Below are 20,137 nucleotides of genomic sequence, written 5' to 3' on the forward strand. Positions count from 1 at the left end.
AATAAAAAAATACAGGCAATTTCATTATGATACAAATAACTGATAACTACTATTAATTTGGCATTAATAATATACAAAGTAAGTACTAAATTGACATAAAATAGAGATTACTATCTAATGGTCTGGTAATTATGTACATTAGAGGGCTTATTTATTTGTTGCTATGAAAATTTCATAATTAACTGTTATTAATATTTTTGACTTGTTACATATATTATTTTAAAATCTGATTTTGTAATTATTGTGAATAAAATTCAAATTGGATATTAAAAATTAAATATAAAAATATAAGTGTTTAGTTCAGCTGGAATTTATCTTGGAGCACAGAATGTCAGAATAGATAAATAAGCAAGACATAACCAAATAGTGTTTACAAGAAACACTAACAAGCTGAAGGTGAAAGGATGAAAAACATGCACACATATAAGCCTAACAAAGCATGGCTACACCACTATCGGACAAAGTAGCTTTAAAAGAGGGAGGCTATTATCAGGAAAAAAGGCATTAAAATTTAAAAGGGCCCATCAATCAAGAAGACAAAATGATTTTAAGTGTATATGTATCTAATAAACAAGCTCCCAAACGCATAAAGTAAAAATTGATATTATTAAACCAAAATACAAAGAAATCCACAATCACAGGTGGATACTTCAATATTCCTCTCTCAGAAATTGACAAATTAACAAAAAATTAGTAAGAATGTGGAAGATGTGAACAATACTATCAACTGTCATTTATAGAATTCTTCATCCAACAACAGAAAATTACGTATTTTATTTGATTGCAGATGGAACACTTAACAACTAGACCATATATTCTGGGCCATGTATTTCAAAGGATGAAATCATAGAATGTTCTTTGATCAAGTGGAATTAAATTAAAAGTCAATAATCAAAGATACCTATAAAATTCCCAAGTATTTGTGAAATAAAAAAAATATATACTATCAAAGATTCCAAGGGTCAAAGAAGGATTCACAAGGTAAGTTAGAATATACTTGGAAACAGATAATAAAGAAAACAAAGTTATCAAAATTTGTAACATGTAGCTAAATCCTTAGAGAATATGCATTTTGGTAAATGTTTGTTTGAAAGGGTATAAATTCTATTATTTCCACTTCTATCTGAAAATGAGACAGTGAAATACAAGGTAAGAATAGACAGTTCATAATAAATTAAGAGCAGAAAGTTAATGACAAAAGAGAACATTTAAAGGGCCATAAGTTCTTAGAAAATTAATAAAATCAATAAACTTTTTAAAAGATTGAGCAGGAATAAAGGGAGAAAACATAAATTACCAGCATCAGGAATGAAAGAAAATATATCATACATATTTGTGGACATTAAAAGGTTTATGAGAGGATGTTATAGACAATGTTATGCCAATAAATCTGACAACTTACATACATTAATAAATTTGGTCACAAGTTACCAAAAGTGATCCAGAAACATAAAACTTTAATATTCTTATATCATTCAAGGACTGGAATTCATAAATAATGCCTCCCACTTCTTCAATATACATACCCAATACTGACATAAATGGCTTCACTAGTATATTCTATCTAACAGGAAGAAATAATACCAATTCTATACAAACCCAAAAATAAAAAATAAAATATATTTATTTTATAAATAATACGTATAAGTATAATAAGTATATTCATACTCTCCAACTTATTTGATGAGGCCTCTATAACCTTGATACAAAACCAGATGAGGACATCACAAGGAAGAAAATAAAAACCCCAAAATGGGTGAGATCAGCAGTACATCAGCATGAGAGGATCTCCAGGTCTCTTCCCCAGAAGTTAAAAGTGGGACACCTAGGATTCAACGAAGGATTGATTCCCTACTCAACACACAATCGTGTCTGAGACATCATGCCTTTAGACAGCTGAAGGTCTGATGGACTTACTTGAGCAAACAGTGGAGACAGAATGGTAGGGAGGAGGAGAGAGAGAGAAGCCACAGGCAGTCAGGCGCTGGCTGCAGGTCCTAGTGGTCATGAGAGCAGTGAAGGGCTGGGGTGTGGCCGTCACCGTACAGACAAGACTGGAGGGGCACACACTGGCTGGTTAGTACACACTGAGGCCGAGCCCAGGGTTAGGGACAGAGAAACAGTAAAGAAAAAAAAAATCACTGTGTTTCAACTCTCCTAGCATGGAACAAAGCACTCTGCATGTACAGAAATTTGCCCACCCCTATCTCTTTGTGGCTTGCCTGGCAGCTTTATCCTCAAGTGGGCAAATGGAGAAGGGTCTAGAGAAAAAAACAACAACATTCCAGTGTAAGTGGTCTGTTTTCATTAAAGGTAAACTCCGAAGGAAAAACAGAACTACAAGACACAGGAACGGCTTCTTATTGCCCAACCATCATTCACCCATCACCTACCCATTGCAGAACGGCCTGGTAGAGGCTGCTAGGCCAATTCTGAGCAGCCCTGCCAGCGGCTTCTGGCTACAGCAAGGAGGTGTCAAGAATACAAAGGAGACCCAAAGACTGCCATTTCCAATACACAGGAGTGGTACCCCGAGAATGGGGTGACCAGATGGGAAAAGGGATGCCCACCTCCTTGGGGAACATGAAACATTCCAAGGGGGAGGTGCTGACACCTTCCTACAAAGATGCCAGAAGCCCCTGCAGTACAAGTAAGAGAAAATAAAACTGTGCTTCAGCGCCACCTTCTGGAAAACAAAAGAAATATCTCCACTTAATCAACCTGCTTAACAATGAAGTGTAAAAATTGTTTTCTTTCTTTCTATTGTTGTTCAAGTACAGTTGTCTTCACTTTCCCCCCACCACTTTCCTCTCCCCACCCACCCCCTACTCTCAATCCTTCCCCCCTTTGGCTTAGTCCATGTGTCCTTTATACATGTTCCTTGACAACCCTTTCCTTTCTTTCCCTTGTTATCCTCCTTCCCCTCCCCTCTGGTTACTGCCAGTTTGTTCTTTATTTCAATGTCTCTGGTTGTATTTTGCTTGTTTGTTTTGTTGATTAGATTCCACTTATATGTGAGATCATATGGTATTTGTCTTTCACCACCTGGCTTATTTTCACTCAGCATAATGCTCTCCAGTTCCGTCCCCATGCTGTCACAAAGGGTAGGAGCTCCTTCTTTCTTTCCGCTGCATAATATTCCATTGTGTAAATGTACCATAGTTTTTTTGACCCACTCATTTACTGATGGGCACTTAGGTTGCTTCTAGCACTTGGCTATTGTAAATTGTGCTGCTATGAACATTGGGGTACACAGGTTCTTTTGAATTGGTGTTTTGGGATTTTTAGGGTATAATTCTAGCAGTGGAACTCCATGGTCAAAAGGCAGATCCATTTTTAGTTTTCTGAGGAAATTTTATACTGTTTTCCACAGTAGCTGCACCAGTCTGCATTCCTACCAACAATGCACTAGGGTTCCCTTTTCCCCACATCCTCTCCAAAGCCTATAAAAATTAGTATTTGCTTAATCCTGAAAGATGTGTACTGTATACTCAAGCTGTCAGTTTCCTAAAACACTATTTTGGAGGTTTTGATTCCTTTTCCTATGTTGGTAAATAGAACAATTCAGAAAAATTGGTAATTTTTTAATTCAGGAAATGGCTATTTTCCTCTGAGTGTTTCTAGCCAACCCTAAGATAGTCAATTAGCAAAAAGTTTGAGTCAAGAAAAAACTTCAAAACTAAGATTAAACATGAAATGATCCACAGGCAAAGAGCAAGGTGAGCAAAACTAAGGGGCAGGGGTAAGGATAATTAAAGAAGTAACATCATTGTGACTAAGATGCTGATGGCTAGTTTTTGGCTCCTTTTAAAATCTTCAGATTTTATCTTCTTTCCAACTCTTTAAACATTCTTTCCATTTAGAATTTTCTTGCTTTATTTTAAATATAGTGACATAAGGAGCTAGTTACTGAAACTTCTCTGCTGAAAACACCTTACCTGAACTATCTGGTCAGTGCACATAGAGCTGTCTATTTATTCTCACATGGTTTCATTAGTAAGGGAGTAGACAAACAATATCCAGTGTGAAAAAGACATGCCTGGACAAATAAAAGAGAATGCTAGTCATAATGAATCATAGCCATGGGCTCATTTTAAAACATCTACTTTACTCATAAAATTTTATTAGAAATTTAAAGAGAGCCTTATAATCAAGGACACACAGAAGAAGCCACTTTATCACAAGACTGGCAGGAAATATAGAGGAGAACTTCCATGGGCAATAGCTGATGTGCCAGAGGGATATTTCAGTGGCCAGGGGGTTCCCCCTGAATTGTGGGGTCTGAACCCCAAGCTGGCCTCCCAGCCTATAGCACCAGAGCTGGAAAGGGACCTAGATAATAGCCAGATTCGAAAAGCAGCAGAGTATCTGTCTGCCAGGGAGAGACAGCAAGAGATGCAGACGGCCTCTTAAAGGGCTAACACATGAAATTTCCTTTGCAACCACTTACCAAAGCTGCCAACATGGGAAGACAAAGGAACAGACCCCAAATAAAAGAATAAGAGAATTCTCCAGAAGAAGAACTAGATGAAATGAAGGCAAGCAATTTATCGGAGACTCCAGAGTTATGATTATAAGCATACCCAACAGTATGAAAAAAGACATGGGAATCAGTAAGAAATAAAGAATGTAGTATCTGAAATAAATAATACACTGGAAGGAATACACAGTAGGCTAGATGAAGAGGACTGAATTAGTGATTTGGAAGACAAAGTAGAAAAAAACAATACCCATGCAGAGAAGCAAAAAGAAAAAAGAATTAAACAAAGAGGTGAATTCAAGAAACACCTTGGACAACAAGTACAACAATATCCACATCATGGGAATACCAGAAGGAAAAGAGAGCAAGCAAGGAGTAGAGAACCTATTTGAAGAAATAATGACCAAAAACTTCCCTAATTTGGTGGAGGAAAAATTCACCCAAGTCTAGGAAGATCAGAGTCCCAAACAAGTTGGACCCAAAGAGGCCTGCACTGAGACACATCATAACTAAAACAACAAGGCTTAAAGACAAGGAGAAAATCCTAAAAGATGCACGACAGAAGCAGGTAATTACCTACAAGGGAGCACCAATTAGACTGTCATCTGATTTCTCAACAGAAACATTTCAGGTCAGAAGGGAGTGGCATGAAATACTTATAGTGATGAAAAGCAGGGACCTACAATCACAGCTACATTGCCCAGCAAAATCATTTAAAATCCAAGGAGAAATGAGGAGCTTCCCAGACAAGAAAAAGCTAAATGAGTTTGTTAACACCAAACTAGTACTGCAACATATGTTAAAGGGCTTGCTTTAAGAAGAAGAAAAAGAGAAGAAGAAAGAAAAAAAAAACAATGGAAAACAGTCTAACAATAAAATGGTACTAAATATGTAACTAGCAATGATCACCCTAAATGTAAATGGCTTAAATGCTCCAACCATAAGACATAAGGTAGCTGAATGAATAAGAAAACAAGACCCATGTATATACTGCCTCCAAGAGACATATTTCAGATCAAAAGATACACACAGACTGAAAGTAAAGGGATGGAAAAATATATTTCATGAAAATGGAACAGATAAAAAGCTAGGGTAGCAGTATTTATATCCAACACAATAGACTTTAAAACCAAGGCTATAGTAAGAGTCAAAGAAAGACTCTACATAATGATAAAGAGAAAAACCTAGCAAGAAGATATAACCCTTAGGAATACTAAGTACCCAGCAGAGGAGCACCTAACTATGTGAAGCAAATCTTGATGGACATAAAGGGAGAGACTGACACAAATGCAGTCATAGTCAAAGATTTTAACAACCCATCTACCTCAATGATTATATCTTCCAGACAGAAAATCAACAGGGAGACAGTAGCCTTAAACACCACACCAGGTCAAAAGGATTTAATTGATATTATCAGAGCACTTCACCCCAAAGCAGCAAAATATAAATACTTTTCAAGTACACGTGGAATGTTTTCTAGGATAGACTACATGTTAGGATACAAAACAAGTCTCAATAAATTTAAGATAGAAATCATATCAATCATCTTCTCTGACAACAATGCAACGAAACTAGAAATCAATCACAAGAAGAACACTGAAAAGCATGCAAAGACACAGAATCTAAATAACATGTTGTTAAATAATGAATGGGTCAACAATGAGATCAAGGGAAAAATCAAAAGATACCTTGAAACAAATGAAAATGAGGACACAACAATTCAAAATCTGTGGGACATTGGGAAAGCAATCTTAAGGGGGAAATTTGTATCCTCACAGGCCTATCTCAAAAAAACAAGAAAATGCTCAAATAAACAATCTAACTTCAGTTTTGAAAACAAAGCCCAAACTGAGTAGAAGAAAGGAAATAATAAAGATCAGAGCAGAAATAAACAAAATACAGTCCAAAAAATCAATACGAAAGATCAATGAACCCAAGAGCTGGTGTTTTAAAAAGATACACAAGATTGACAAACCTTTAACCAGACTCATCAAGAAGAAAGGACCCAAATAAATAAAATGAGAAGTGTAAGAGAAGTAACAACTGACACTGAAGATATACAGAAGATTGTTAAGAAAATATAAACAATGATATTCCAACAAGTGGGACAATATGGGTGAAATAGATAAACTGGTAGAAACATACAATCTTCCAAAATTAAATCCAAATAATCAGAGAATCTGAATAGACAGATTACACCTGGTGAAATTGAAGCAGTAATCAAAAAACTCCCAACAAACATAAGCTCTGGACTGGATAGCTTCAAGGCGAAGTTTACCAAATATTCCAAGAAGAACTAACACCTCTTCTCAAACTATTTCATAAAACTTAAGAGGTGGGAAGGCTGGCAAACTCATTTTATGAGGCCAGCATTATTCTAATTCCAAAACCAGATAAAGAAACTACCAAAACAGAAAATTATAGGCCAATATCCCCAATGAACACACATGCTAAAATCCTCAGCAATATATTAGCAAACTGAATATAGCAATGCATCAAAAAGATCCTACACCATGATCAAGTGGAATTCATTCCAGGAATGCAAAGTTGATACAATAGTCACAAATCAATAAATGTGATTCACTATATAAAGAAAATGAAGGGTAAAGCCCAAATGTTCATATCAATAAATGCAGAAAAAAGTATTTGATAAAATCCAGCACCAATTCATGATAAAAACTCTAAGCAAAGTGGGACAGAGGAACATACATAAACATAATACAGGCCATATATGACAAACCCACTGCCAGCATCATACCCAACAGGCAAAAACTACAAGCGTTCCCTTTAAGATTGAAAACAAGGCTGGGATGTCTGCTTTCACCCCTGTTAGTCAACATAGTACTGGAAGTCCTAGTGACAGCAATCAGACAAGAAAAGAAATAAAAGGCATCCAAATAGTTAAAGACAAAATAAAACTACCATTGTTTGCAGATGACAAGATACTGTACATAGAGAACCCAAAGATTCCAATAAGAAACTACTGGAACTGATCAATGAATTCAGCAAAGTAGAAGGATACAAAATTAGGGTCCACAAATCAGTTGCATTTTTTATATGCCAATAACACATTAACAAAAAGAAAAATTAAGAAAACAATCCTACTCACAAATGCTACAAAAAGCATACAATACCTAGAAATAAACTTAACCCCGGATGTAAAAGACCTATACTTGAAAAATTATAAGACACTGAAGAAATTGAAGAAGATACAAATAAGTAGAGGCATATACTGTGTTCATGAATAGAAAGAATTAACATCATTAAAATCACCAAGTCCTTATTATATGAAATGTTAAAGGGACTTATCTAAGAAAGAGAAGATAAAAAATATGAACAGTGAAAGGACAGCAAACTCACAGTTATTAACAACCACACCTAAAACAAAAGCAAACCAAGAGGACAACTAGTTCAGGAGCGGAACCATAGAAATGAAGAACACATGGAGGGTTAGCAACAGGGGAGTGGGAGGAGGAGAAGGTACAGAAAACAAGTAGCACAGACAGTAGGTAGAAAATAGGGGGGAGGGCAATGACATGGAGGGTTAGCAACAGGGGAGTGGGAGGAGGAGAAGGTACAGAAAACAAGTAGCACAGACAGTAGGTAGAAAATAGGGGGGAGGGCAAGGATAGTAGGGTAAATATCGAATCTAAAGAACTTGAGACACATGGTCATAAACTAAAGGGAGGAAATGGTGGGGGAGGGGGTGTGCAGGGTGGAGGGGAATGAAGGGGGGAATAGAACAACTGTAATGGTATAATCAATAAAATGTATTAAAAAAATAAAATGTTCATACTATCCACAACAATCTATAGATTCAACACAATTCCTATAAAGATTCCAATGACATATTTCACAGAACTTAAGTATTTAAAAAATTTTGTATGGAACCACAAAAGGCCCCACATAGCAAACAAGACAAACAGATGGCCAATAGACATATGCAAAGATGCTCAATGTCACTAATCATCAGAGAAATGCAAATTAAAACCACAATGAGATATCATCTCACACCTGTCAGAATGGCTATCATCAATAAATCAACAGTGTAGAAAAAGGAAAACCCTTTTGCAGTGTTAATGAGAATGCAGATTGGTGCAGCTGCTGTGGAAAACAGTCAAAAAATTAAAAATGAATCTGCCTTTTGACTCAGTGATCCCACTTCTGGGAATATATTCAAAGGATGCCAAAACACTAATTTGAAAGAATATAAGCACCCCAATGTTCACTGCAGCATTATTTACAATTGCCAAGATATGGAAGCAGCCCAAGTGCCCATCAGTAGATGAGGGGATAAAACACCTATAGGACATTTACACAATGGAATACTATTTGGCCGTAAAAAAGAAGAAAATTTTACTCTTTGCAAGTGTATGGATGGACCTGGAGAACATTATGCTAAGTGAAATAAGCCAATTAGTCAGAGAAAGACAAATAGCATATGATTTCACTCATATGTAGAATCTAAATACCACCCTAAACTAACAAGTAAAATGGGGACAGACTCATAGGTGGAGAGCAGGATGACAGCTAAGTAGGGGGTGGGGAGTGGACATTAGAGGTGGAGGGATTAAGGAACAAGGAAAAAGGACTCATGGACAATAATGTGGTGATTGCTGGGGTGAGGGGATTATAGGGATCAAATGGTAATGAAAAAATACAATAAAGATTAAAAAAGTGATCTGAAGAAACTGCACAGTTGTAAATCATTCTCCCTCTTTAAACAAATATTTAGAATGAAAAAAATAAAAATATGGAAGACCTAGAACTACCAAAATAACTTTTCAAAAGCAGACTTGAGTTGGAGGATTTATCCTATCAGACTTCAATATTTACTATAAGTCTCCAGTAATCAAGGCAACGTGAAAGGACATGAAAGAGGCCCTTTCTATCATGAAAGGACATGATAGATCCCAGATCAAAACATAAAAGATGAAACTGTAACACTCCAAGAATAAAACATAGAGAATATCTTAGCAATCTTTGGATAAATTTATTAAAGAGTACATAGAAAACTTGTATACTTATAAAAAATGATAGATGCTCAAAATTGGATACATGCATTCTTCAAAACATTCTGTGAATTAATTAGACAAGCCACAGACTGAGAAAATAATCTTTAAAACATATATTTAACAGAGGCTTTATATCTAGAACACATCAAGAAATCTTATATATCAATAAAATGAACAACCAAATTAAACAAATGGGTAAAAGATTTAAAAGGACATTTTAAGAGAATGTATAAGATTGGCCGAGAGAACATGAGAAAGTGCTCAACATAATTAGTCATCAGGAAAATGCAAATGAAAAGCACAAAGAGACCTCAGTGCACAGTAGAAAAGCTAAAATGAAAGAAACTTTATATCAATCATTGGAGAAGATGTGGAGCTACTGAAACTCTTACACATTGCTGTTGAGATGCAAAATAATATGACCTCTTTGAAAAATAATCTGGCAGTTTCTTAACATATTATCCATATATCTACCCTTTGTCTCGGCAATATCATTCCTAGGGTGATATTTGATATGAGAGAAATGAAAACATGTCCCTACAAAAAGCCTTTTACAAAAATTTTCAAAGCAGGTTTGTGCATAATAGCCCTAAACTACAAACAGCCTAGATGTCAATAAATAGGAGACGAAATAAACTGAGGTATATTCATATATTACAAAGCAATAAAAAGGAGTCAAATGATACATAAATCATGAGTGACTGTCAAAAACACTACACTGAATGAAAAAATCCTATGCACAAAAGTGTATGTACTTCCCCCTCCATTCATATGTAATTATAGAATAGGCATAAATAATCTGATAACAGAAAATCAGATTAGTAGTTTCTTTGGTACCAGGTGTGGGGTTGTGATTGAAAAGGGCCTTAAGAGAATTTTCTGGGATAATGGAGTGTTCGGTTTCTTGATAGGGAGTGTAGTTATATGTGCATGTGTTTGTCAAAATTACCGAAGTAGAGCTTAAATCTGAGTATTTCACTGTGTACAACTTACACTTCAATTTTAAAAAGAAACTTCAGATACATTTCAGCTATGCACCAGTACATAAAGACACACGGACAAAGCTTCCCTTGAAAAAACCAAGGATCCCATTATGTTTGAAGCAAATTTTGTAGGAATGATTTTATTTTATTGTCAAACATAGTATTTTTTCAGGAGAGTGGAAAGATTAAAGCAAAGGGAATACATAATCAAAAATGCATTTTTATCTCAACACAGATAAGACAACATAAAAATTAAGGCTGGATAATTATCTCCCAAAATATCTGAATACACTTGAGGTTGTCAGATAAAAATACTAAAGATATTGTGGTTAAATGGCAAGAATTGTTAGAAAGCCCCACAGTACTTCTGTTTCATTTCTAAACAAATCCATACTTCTTTTAAACCACCATGCTATTTTAAAGGTTCAAGCACAAAGACCACTTAAAATCTTTTTTCAGGCATGAGAAAAGGCAGAAGTGCAGAATTCCACAACACATTCTGGAACACTGTTGTGTGGAATTAAAAAAGACTATCCACCAATAGGTAAATAAAAGATATGCAATCTGGCTTAAAAGAATTTCCATCACGGAGTGTTATTTGAGAATAGAAAGATGCGGGAGTAGCGGTACTCAAAGCCCCACACCCTACAGAGTATGGGCCGAAGGTTTACAGTTGTTCATATGGAAAATAGTAAATAAATAGTAATATAAGAATAAACTCGTGTTTTGCATACTTACAACTGTAAATCTGCTTTGTCTCACCTTGTACATACCTCTGGTGCCTGTGTGTGTGTATAATATAGATAGTAGATGTAGATATAGCTAAGGCATACATAAAAGTATGAAAAAAATACCAACTTGCCAATGCTGGCATCTTGAAAAAACTTTAAGAGCGTTCCCACAATAAATATGTAAGAAATGCTGTGATTACACATACATATACAATAAACACATGAAAAGATAGTAACCAAAATCATTTTAACAAGTGTCAAAGTATATGAATTTTCACTTTCTTCCTTATTTTATTGCTATCTGCATGTTTTACTATTGACATATATTATTTATGTAATCAGAAAAAAGGGGCATTTTTATTTGGGGGGAAATAAACATCATAGACCTGAAGAATACTGCAAAAAGCTTTGCAATTTAAAAAATATATATGGGTAAAAATATTGTTATGGGTTATAGGTAAAAATATTTTGAGTTATGCATAATGGTTTAAAATTTAAATAAGAGATGATTGTCTAGTGCAAGCACTTCTTTTTGCCAACATCAAAGAACAAAACATACCATGTAAACAGACCCCAAAGGCTGATCACAGACTGATGGGCATACAAACGTACCTGGATGGTTCAGAAGAGTATCAAGTTCTTCTTTGGCCACAACCATTCTTAATCTATCACTACTATCAATGACAAAAATAATGGCTTGTCCATCTCTGTATAATATAAAGAATGACAAAAATTAAAAATAAACTTACACATTTTCCCATGTTTACTATCTGTTTGCATGCCCTAACCAGTGCATTATCTCTCCATATCCTGTCCATTTATCATTATAGGCTTTGACACTGTTTCTTATTAGTTTGTATTAGTGATTAAAATATTAATCATTAGTGATATTTCATGTAAAACAATTTCATTTCACTTCAGAGATAATACAGTAAATTTAACGACTTTAAAGTTATTTCATAATTTAAAAAAATTACAATTAAAACCACAACCCTGTAACAGACATGATAATCATTATTTTGGGGGTAAATCAATGTTGACATGCGTAATCACACATGACTATCTACAGCTGTAGAAATGGAATCCTGCTGTTGTACACACGGCTTTTCTGACATGTACGTACATTTCACTGATCTTTTCTGCAGTACAGTTTGAACTACTTTTAGTGCTTCTCAAATAATTTTTACCATAACCATGGTGAGACATATTTTATATTATTAAACACATATAAGTATATGTAAATATATTTTATACAGGTCCCCTGAAACAATATTTACAAATAGATTTTATTTTATTCCATTTTATTTTTTTTTAAGCTGATACCCAGCCAATGAACTAGTTTAAGGATTCACTTACCAATCACAGTGTTGCTTCGGAAATCACTGATTCCCTGTGCACCCTTTCTTTTAATAGTTATAAAGTATTTCACTGCATGAATGTGTCATCAAACATTGTGTCAAACATCTATTGTTGGACCTATTGTAGGTTATTTCCAATTTTCATCATTATTGGAAATCCTCCTAAATACATTTTTAAAATTTCTTGAAACTTTAAAGATCCTTTCTTAGGAATAAAATTTCTAGGAATCTATATAAAATTTAAAGTTCTAGATAAACAGTGATAAACTGTCTTCCAGAAATGCTGTATGCATTTATATCACTACCTGCATTTTTCCTATCCACCTGGGGCATAGATCCTATCATTTTTTTCAATCTTTGTCATTGTAACAGTTATATTATTTTACTTTATATTTTATTAAATGCTAATGAAGTTCAATATCTTTTCATGTATTAATTGGACATTTATACATTTTTGTGAATCATTTATTCCAGTCATAAATTAAGATTTTAAAGTTCAGTGTCATTAATAATCATGTAACTATAAAAATAAAACAACTTTTTAGTACCACTGTCTTGAATCACTTAAAAATGTAAATGCAGATTAGCACAGTCATACACTACCAATGGATACAGAAACTGGTCCAACTGGAAACATCCATCCAGAGCTTTAAGAATGTTCAATCACATAAACTGTGAAAAAGATTTATGTAGCCAGATGATAACTGAAGAACTGCTTATAATCTTCAAAAACCGAGAATAGCCTTCATACACAAATACAGAAATGACACAGCAAATTTTGGCATAGGCATATAAAAAATGTTAGGCAGACATTAGAGTTACAGTCTTCGTATGTTTTTCCTGATTCACCTGCATCATCGAATGTTAACTGAAAAAGCAGGACAACAAACTATATATGGTATATGATTTAGAAGGTTCCTTTCTCAATTATGTAGAGTGTACATTACATATTCCAAAAAACAATCTTTTTAATCTTTCAGCCTAATATATTAAAATGCACTTGTTCTTTAATAATCAGAAAAGCATAGAGATACATACAAATAAATTTACTATTACTGTAGCCTCAATAGTAACCATTTTACCATTTAACCTACAATTTATCTATAATATTCCTAAATTCAGCAGCTTCTTCCAAAAAATTTTTGAAGGGAAGTTAAAATTAGAAAAAAATGCTTCCATGTTTTAAAGTACTATTTTCTCTGTATTTTTGCTTTCTGTAAAGTAATTAAAAGTGTTAGTGTACACTTTGGCAGTACATATACTAAAATAGGAATGATACAGAGAAGATTAACATGGCCCCTATGCATGGATGACATGCAAATTCGTGAAGTGTGCCCTATTTAAAAAGAAAAGTGTTGGACTTCTGGCCAAGATGGAGGCGCAGGTGGAAACACTATGTTTCCTGCACAACCAAAATTAAAGTCAACAAAGATTTAGAAACAAAAACACAACCAGAATAGACAGAAAATTGAACTGTACTGTAGTCTGACAACAATGAACCATTCATCCAGATCAGTAAGAGGGGCAGAGTTGGTGGCCGGTGGAGAGGGGTCGCAGCAGGAAAAGGCGGTGGCTGGCAGACCCAGGCGCACAGGAGGTGAAGGACTAGCAGACTCCAGGTGTGGGGAGAAAACTAGCAAACCCAGTGAGGCATACAAGGCTGCTGGCTGACCGCGGTCACAAATTCACGCCCAGATACACCAGGAAAAAACAGGCAGTGAGACAGACCATGCAACCCAGGGCCCCAGCGCTGGGAAATAAAGCCTAAAAGCACTGACTGAAAACACTTGTGGGGGCTGAGGTGCTGGGAGAGACTCCCAGCCTCACAGGAGAGTTTGTTGGAGAGACCCACAGGGTCCTAGAATGTACACAAGTCCACCAACCCAGAACCAGCACCAGAAGGTCCCAATTTGCTTGTGGGAAGCAGTGAAAGGGACTGAAATACGAGAGGAGCAAGTGCCATTATTCCCTCTCTGACCCTGCCCCCACACACAGCATCACAACCCAGTTACTGGGTTGCCCTGCCTTGGAAAGCACCTAAGGCTCTGCTCCTCATATATAACAGGCGTGACCAGACCAAAAAGTTATGGCTCCAACGGAAGAACAGATCAAAGTCCCAGAGCCAATACTTTTAAGCGACCAAGAGATAGCCAACCTATCAGATGCATAGTTCAAAACACTGGTGATCAGGATGTTCACAGAACTGGTTGATTTTAGTCGCAAATTAGAGGAACAAATGAAGGCTATACTAAGTGAAATGAAGGAAAATGCACAGGGAAACAATAGTGATGGGAAGAAAACTGGGATTCAAATCAATGGATTGGACCAGAAGGAAGAAAGAAACATCTAACCAGAAAAGAATGAAGAAATAAGAATTCAAAAAAATGAGGAGAGGCTTAGGAACCTCCAGGACATCTTTAAATGTTCCAACATCCAAATTATAGGGATACCAGCAGAGAAAGAGGAAGAGCAACAAGTGGAAAACTTATTTGAACAAATAATAAAGGAGAACTTCCCCAATCTGGCAAAGGAAAGAGACTTCCAGGAAGTTCAGGAAGCTCAGAGAGTCCCAAAGAAGGTGGACCCAAGGAGGAACACACCAAGACATATTATAATTATATTACCCAAGATTAAAATGAAGGAGATAATTCTAGAAGCAGCAAGAGATAAGGGGACAGTCACCTACAAAGGAGTTCCCATCAGATTGTCAGCGGATTTCTCAAAAGAGACCTTACAGGCAAGAAGGGGCTGGAAAGAAGTATTCCAAGTCATGAAATCCAAAGACCTACATCCAAGATTCCTCTATCCAGCAAAGCTTTCATTTAGAATGGAAGGGCAGATAAAGTGCTTCTCAGATAAGGTCAAGTTCAAGGAGTTCATCATCACCAGGCCCTTATTATATGAAATGTTAAAGGGACTTATCTAAGAAAAAGAAGATAAAAAATATGAACAGTGAAAGGAGAGCAAACTCACAGTTATTGACAACCACACCTAAAACAAAAGCAAACTAAGTGGACAGCTAGATCAGGAGCAGAACCATAGAAATGGAGATCACATGGAGGGTTAGCAACAGGGGAGTGGGAGGAGAAGTGGGGAGAAGGTATAGAGAATAAGTAGCATAGATGGTTGGTAGAAAATAGACAGGGTGGAGGGCAAGAATAGTATGGGAAATGTAGAAGCTAAGAACTTGTGACACATGGACAGGAACTAAAGGGAGAGAATGTGGGTGGGAGAGAGTGTGCAGGGTGGAGGGGAATGAAGGGGGAGAAATGGGACAACTGTAATGGCATAATCAATAAAATATATTATAATAAATAAATAAATAAAAAGAAAAAGGTTATTTTTTTAAAAGTAGGTAAAGTAAATACAATTTTTGTAAAAAGATTTTTACCACCTAACTGGAGAAGAAATTTAAAAAATCTTACACTGAAAAACTCTAGTTTTTCTAAATAAAAGGATAAAAAAAACAGGTCATATTTCTCCAGGAAATTTAATGTACGATATCATAACATGCCACTTTTCCTTTTCCAAACTGGCCCTCAGATCTGAAGCACTCTTTTCTCTCTACCTCAGAGGTCCTCTGGATCAATATACAACTTAAATAGATCTTCAATTTATTAACATACTCATTGAAAAGAATATCTGAAATAAATTTTCTTGGTTCCTACCTGAGAAACACAATGTTCTTGAAACTTTATTAGCAGGAAAAGATTAACCAAAATCACAATGTGATCTGGTGGTAATCACACACTATTTTATTGCTAGAGTTCATTAAGGACAAAGGAGCATTTAGTCAAGGTACATTGTTTGTAAGTTTCAGATTCTAAAAGTGAGTTACACTGCTTTTAAAAGAAGGAGTATCCTAGCTATATTAGAAGTTAATGAATTCATTTTAACACCTAATGCAAACCTGGAGAGGGTATAACACATCTGGATCCTAGTAACTTGACAGCTGTTAATCTAATGTGATTAATGAGTGCTTGACTCACCTAGGCTAAAAAATACCTGTAGAGTTGCTTATAGAACAAATGGATGGATCAACTGTTATAGCGTATGGTTATTTTAACTAAATTTACTCAATAAATATTTACTGACCTATATGCCCATCATCATACTTGGCCTTGAAGAAATCATCTGAATGAAAAATAATCCCTGCTCTTGAGGAGGAGTTCACAATCCCATTAGGGAAGCAGCTATGGTGCATGACTTTAGGATACAGTGAGTATGATTGGAGATGTGAAAGTATCATGTGAACAATGGACAGGATAACTGGGTGAACAGTGAACTTTCACAGAGGGAGTCACTTTTGTGCTAGTCTTTAAAGAATGATATATGACCCTTAAGCAGCAAAGAAGTAGGGTAGAACAGGGTGTTAAAAAAGGAGAGAACAGAATATGCAGAGGTTCAAGGTTATGAAAGACTTCATGCATATGAGAAGTAATGTGAAGTATGATGGTACTTTTTAAAAAAATTGGGGCATGTGTTTAAATTGTATAAAAAATAAACACTGAGACCCAACCCATGTGATCACTTGGATTTCCAATCATTATTTGTATTACGATATACCCATCTGGTTAACCAACATTCATAAACATACTTACTTATAATAGTGTTCCCAGAGATTTCTATATCTTCCTTGACCTGACATGTCAAACACTGTAAAAGACAAACTAGAAAAAAAACACAAAGACTCATGACTATATTATAAGCTATTAACTTTGAAGTATAACTTTCACTTAAACTTTTAAATTGTTTTCAATCAAAAACACCACTCTTGAATATACAATATTCAACTCAGGCCAATTTTCAAGTACAAATGCCATAAAATAAATGTATTAAATAGAAGTAAGATTTTGCAGTGAATAACACAAAAAAACCCCTCAAAAGATGTTCTTTGTTAGTATGATTATCAGCATTTGTCTAAAGTCTAAATTCCAAATCCTGAAAAATAATCCAGAGGTAGTAGTACAAATATTTTAACACCTGAGAGTTTCTGAAAACAAAACAAAACAAAAAGATTACTTTTTCTTACAGTAGGAGGAATGACTAGATCTAATATAACCATTTTTCCCCCATAACTTCTTAGTCACAAGTATAATGAAGTAAAAATTACCTGGATGATTTGAATTTCTCTATGCTGAATCCTATTGTTGGAACTATATCTTGAGATTGAGCCTTTTAAGAGAAAAGATAAAATTATCAGATTTCCGGTCAAGACAGAGGCGGAGGTTCTATCTTGATGGGTCCCCTCCTGGCACAACCACATCAAAATTACAACTAAACTAAAGAACAACCATCACTCAAAACTGTCAGAAACTGACTTGAATGGAAGTCTGACAACCATGGAAATAAATAATCCATATCCATCCAGACTGGCAGGAGATGTGGAGATGCAGAATGGGCTGGTTCCACACCCATGTATGGTGGATAAACATTCAGGAGGTGCATCTCGGGAGTAGGAGGTCCCAGCCCCACACCATGCCCCCCAGCCCAAGATTCCAGTGTCAGGAAGATAAGCCTCCATAACTTGTGGCTTAAAAACCAGTAGGGTTTGAGTGGGTGAAAGGAACTACTAGAGGTCCAAGCAGTGCCTCTTAAAAAGCTCACACACAGACTCACTCCCTCTAAGCTCCAGCACTGGCATAGTAGCTTGCAAGGCACTAGTGGCATACGGGGAGGAACTGAAGTATTTGGTAACAGGGCAAGACTGAGCGATAGCTTTCACCCAGACAGAAAGGCCAGCAGAAGCCATTTTGCCTTTTCTGAGACCTCTGCACACAGAGCCACAGAGCAGGCAGGAGGGAGCCATAGCTGAGACTCCATCAACCAGGCTCACACAGTTTGCTCCACCCTTGGGAATCCCTGAAGCTCTTCCCCACTCAATTTATGGTCCACCCAAGCTACTAACAATGACTCTTCCATATGAATGGCTGGCCTTGGTTCAAGTTTCATATCTTTCTAAATTCTCTCAAATAAGCACAATCAACCTCAGTGAGTCCCCAGCACCAGCACTTCTAGCTAAGTAGCCCCAGGCCCAGCACTAGCAGCAGCCAAATTTGGATCACAGTTTGGCTTCACCTGAGACTTCCAAGCCCAGCACAAGTAGCAGCCACCTGAAGATTGCTCTGTAGCTCATGCTGGGTGGCCTGGGTGGAACACAGGTGGGGGCTGACCTTGGCCTGCACCCCCCAGGAAACCTCAGAGCCTGTGTACCCAGGGGACAGCTAAAGACCACGATGGAGCACCACCAGCCTGCCCCAGCACAATTGATCCTCGACAGAGGGTGGAGGCTGATAGTCAGTGGTCACAACCAGTTCTTGCAACTGACTGGCCTGGGTAAATCCCTCCCATTGACCTGCCCTAGCAATCAAGACTCAACTACAAGAGAAGGGTATACTCAGTTCACATGAAAGGTGCACCTTGAGTATCCAGCTTTGGTGATAGGGGAGTCTGTGCCATTGGACCCTACAGGACACCTCCTATATTATGCCACACTACCAGGACATGGAATCACAACAGCTCTATTTAGTACACAGAAACAAACACAGGGAGGCTGCCAAATTGAGGAGACAAAGAAACATGGCTCAAATGAAAGAAAAGATCAAAACTCCAGAAAAAAGCCTAAACAAAATGAAGATGAGCAATTTATCAGATGCACAATTAAAAACACTGGTTATAAGGATGCTGAAGGACCTTAGTGAGTACCTCAATAGCATAAAAAGATCCAAGCAGAAATGAAGAATGCACTAATTGAAATAAAGAACAATTTACAGAGAATCAGCAGTAGGATGGATGAAGCTAAGACTCAATCCAATGATACAGACCATCAGGAAACAAAAAAACAACCAATCAGAACAAGAAGAAGAAAAAAATAAAAAAAATGATAGTGTAAGGAGCCTCCAGGACAACTTCAAGCATTCCAAAATTCACATCATGAGGGTGCCAGAAGAACAGAAAGCGCAAGAATCTGCACATCTGTTTAACAAAATAATGAAAGAAAGCATCCCTAATTTGATAGGCATGCAAGTGCAGGAAGCTCAGAGACTCCCAAACAAGATGGATCCAAAGAAGCCCACTTCAAGACACATTATAGTTAAAATGCCAAAGGTTAAAGATAAAGAGAGAATTTTAAAAGCAGCAAGAGAAAAGAAGTTAGTTACCTACAAGGGAGTTCCTATAAGACTGTCTGCTGATTTCTCAAAGGAAACTTTGCAGGCTAGAAGGAACTGACAAGAAATATTCAAAGTCATGAAAAGCAGGGACCATTAGCCAAGACCGCTCTACCCAGCCAACTTGTCATTTAGAATCAAAGAGCAGATGAAGAGCTTCCCAGACAAGATTAACTAAAGATGTTCATCATCACCTAACTATTATTATATGAAATGTTAAAGGAACTTATTTAAGAAAAAGAAGATAAAAACTATGAATAAAATGGCAATAAACATGTACTTATCACCAACTGAATCTAAAAAACAAACTAAGCAAACAAGGACAGAGACAGAATCATGGATATGGAGAGTATTTTTCCAGATGGAAAGGGGGTGGGGAAAATGGATGAAGAGGTGAGGGG

General features: G+C 36.3%; 1 protein-coding gene and 1 non-coding gene across 7 annotated transcripts in view; one reads left to right on the top strand and one right to left on the bottom strand.

The window, feature by feature from the left end:
* Nucleotides 1–20,137, bottom strand: part of ARL6 (ARF like GTPase 6) — a 53,542-nt gene that overhangs the window by 23,135 nt on the left and 10,270 nt on the right. For all 6 annotated transcript variants that reach the window (XM_037058991.1, XM_037058990.1, XM_037058988.1 and 3 more), the window contains exons 3-5: nt 17,681–17,742; nt 17,169–17,237; nt 11,822–11,916 (exon numbers count right to left, since the gene is read on the bottom strand). In XM_037058991.1, coding sequence (XP_036914886.1) covers nt 11,822–11,916; nt 17,169–17,237; nt 17,681–17,742 — 226 coding nt within the window. The remainder of the gene's footprint in view (nt 1–11,821; nt 11,917–17,168; nt 17,238–17,680; nt 17,743–20,137) is intronic.
* LOC118995894 (U6 spliceosomal RNA) lies at nt 13,807–13,911 on the top strand. The gene has a single exon (XR_005068378.1). It is a non-coding gene; the product is annotated as a U6 spliceosomal RNA (small nuclear RNA).

The sequence above is a fragment of the Sturnira hondurensis genome, unplaced genomic scaffold, assembly GCF_014824575.4.
Source record: "Sturnira hondurensis isolate 20B ecotype Veracruz unplaced genomic scaffold, ASM1482457v3 Scaffold0010428, whole genome shotgun sequence".
Lineage (NCBI taxonomy): Eukaryota > Metazoa > Chordata > Mammalia > Chiroptera > Phyllostomidae > Sturnira > Sturnira hondurensis.